This window comes from Myotis davidii, unplaced genomic scaffold (genome assembly GCF_000327345.1).
Source record: "Myotis davidii unplaced genomic scaffold, ASM32734v1 scaffold132, whole genome shotgun sequence".
Taxonomy (NCBI): Eukaryota; Metazoa; Chordata; class Mammalia; order Chiroptera; family Vespertilionidae; genus Myotis; species Myotis davidii.
The window spans coordinates 2,461,535-2,463,954 of NW_006285258.1; the positions used below are offsets into that span (position 1 = coordinate 2,461,535).

Genomic DNA, 2,420 nt, shown 5'->3' on the forward strand with positions numbered 1-2,420 from the left:
ACTTGCTTCAGTGGGGCTTTGGTGCTCACTGAGTCTGCCCCCTGAGTATGTCCCTTATAGATCTGAGGAGTTGTAATCTGGATGGTCCCACTCTGACCACTGAGTACACTGGCTTTTGGGTCTCTAAGGAGGTGCTAATTTAGCCTCTGCCTGAGGCTACCCAGCAGGAGCCCAGCTGTAAAGGAATGCAAGCTGCTGTGGGGCCTGGGGGCCTTCTTTTGGAAGTTTGGGGTTTCTCTGACCCAGCTGCTGTTTGTTAGGTAATGTTCCGATTGCAAAGGGCCAGGCCTTTCATATGCAAAAGCCTCTGCGCACTGCGTGGGTGGGGCGGGGTCTCAGGGATCAACAGGGCAGAGCAAGTAGCTATGGCTGCTCCTCAGTCCTACCCTAAGAGGCCCCGCTTCTCAGTGTCCCGGTAATCACTGCAAGCACCTCTGAGAGAAAGCCGCCCTCGAGTTCTGCCCGATGCCAGACAGTCCAGTTTCTCCCATATGAGTCTGGGTCCCCAGAGACTCGCCTGGAACTGGAGTTCAGAGCAGTCGGGAGCTTGAGACTCCCTCCCGATTGAAAAAGACAACCATGTCCTCAGTTGCCAGCCCTTTCCATGTGCACCTTGTCCTCAGTTGCCAGCCCTTTCCGCGTGCACCTCCGTACCTCTGCACTTTACTTCTGCACCTCCTCTGAGTCTCAGTGCTTTTCTCTTTCCTTCTAGTTGTACAATTTCCACTCGGCCAGCCTTCCTGTGGTTCTGGATGATGTCCATTTTGTCTTTTAATTGTATTTTTGAAGTGGTTGTGTGAGGCAGCAATTTCCGGTGTTTACCTATGCCGCCATCTTGGTTTCTCCAAAATAAATAACTTAGTTTAATGTCTGTTAACTAGATTTTGTTAACTTGAGATTTAATTGGTGATTATATGCAAATTGAGATGGAATGATTACATGGGGTTCTTTTTGTTTTCATATTGGCCTGTAAGTTTATATTTCTTATCTCAAATAGGATCAGCAGAATGATAGAAGAACTACAATTCTGGAGTATTCGGAGCTGCCTAAATATCAGGTAAATTCTCTTTAGTATATGTGGGAGTCAAAGTCAATTAAAAATATACCTATGCCTTAAGATGGAAGAAGTAGGTATAAGTTCAGTGGACTTAACATCTTAATATGTAAAAAGCCAGGGGCTTTCATGACCGAAACAACAGGGTGGATGATCTAACAGCAGGTTACGTGGGGTGACCAGGCCGGCAGAGGGGTTAGTGTGGGATGAACAGCAGGCTGCATGGGGCGACGAGGGCGGCAGGGGTAAACTATAATTCAAAATATAGCTACTGAGTTCTTGAACATTTGTGGGTTATATACCCATCTCAAAACTATAGACCCTCTTCACAGAAAAATGAACATCAACAAAAATTTTCCTATTAAGGTATAGATTTTTACAAATAACTTGAAACACAGTCATCAATCCCACATTAGAGTTTCTATCATTGATGGTTCTATAAAACTAATATGTCATTGCAGCATAGCGTATTTATCAAAGAAAGTACTTTTAAAGTTTCATCATAGTGTGAACTGTTTGTAGATGAAAAGAGAAACAATGTGAAGGTGTCAGATCTTCACCATATTACTTTAATGCAATTCATTACTTTCTCTGGAAAAATAAATCGGTAAAGAAGAATTAGCTATTGAATACCAAAATATGCAGGTAAAACAGTTGAAACATGAATATTTAGAGAAACATTTTTTTGATTGCAAAATAATCCTTCTACAAATAAGAATTTTGTAAGGAGGATTGGGCTAGAAACTGTTGAGATGGAATGTATTGTCAATGAATACAAATTGGTCAATTGGGTAGAAATGTGTAAAAGTCTGTTTATCTTCTCATATCACTTTATAAGCTCAGATGAATTCCAAATTTAACTGTAAAGATTCAAATTATAAGAAACTTAATTTTATAAAAAATTATATAAAACTTTAGAAAATAGAAATACTAAGTTAGTAAAACCAGGGGAGTTTTCTAAGCATATAAAGAATAGAAAATATTAAGGGAAGGATGTAAAGAGATTTAAGTACTTAAAAATGTAAAGCATAGATAAGTCAAAGTAATTTAGAAAAACAATAGAAATTTGACAGGTAATGGTCAGATAGATCTTTGTTATATAAATAGCTCATAGCAACTAATAAGAATGCTACCAAAATACCCCAAAAGAAATTACCCTTCCCCTCCTTTACCCTCCAAATCACTATTATCACTGTCAGTGTCAGTATAAAATAGGAGCAACAATAGCAGATGGGGTATTTTTTTTCTTTTATTTATTTATTTTTTTAATATATTTTTTATTAAGATATTACATATGTGTCAGGAGAGAGAGATAGAAACATCAATGATGAGAGAGAATCATTGATTGGCTGCCTCCTGCACGCCC

At 39.3% G+C, this 2,420-nt stretch overlaps 1 protein-coding gene across 3 annotated transcripts in view; it reads left to right on the plus strand.

Annotated features, from left to right (window-relative positions):
- TRPM7 (transient receptor potential cation channel subfamily M member 7) overlaps nt 1–2,420 on the plus strand; it is a 124,129-nt gene that overhangs the window by 96,236 nt on the left and 25,473 nt on the right. For all 3 annotated transcript variants that reach the window (XR_001512578.1, XM_006756005.2, XM_015558931.1), the window contains one exon: nt 998–1,057. Coding sequence is in view for 2 of the 3 variants with exons in the window: in XM_006756005.2 (XP_006756068.1) it covers nt 998–1,057 (60 nt within the window). In the remaining variant the exon portion in view is untranslated. The remainder of the gene's footprint in view (nt 1–997; nt 1,058–2,420) is intronic.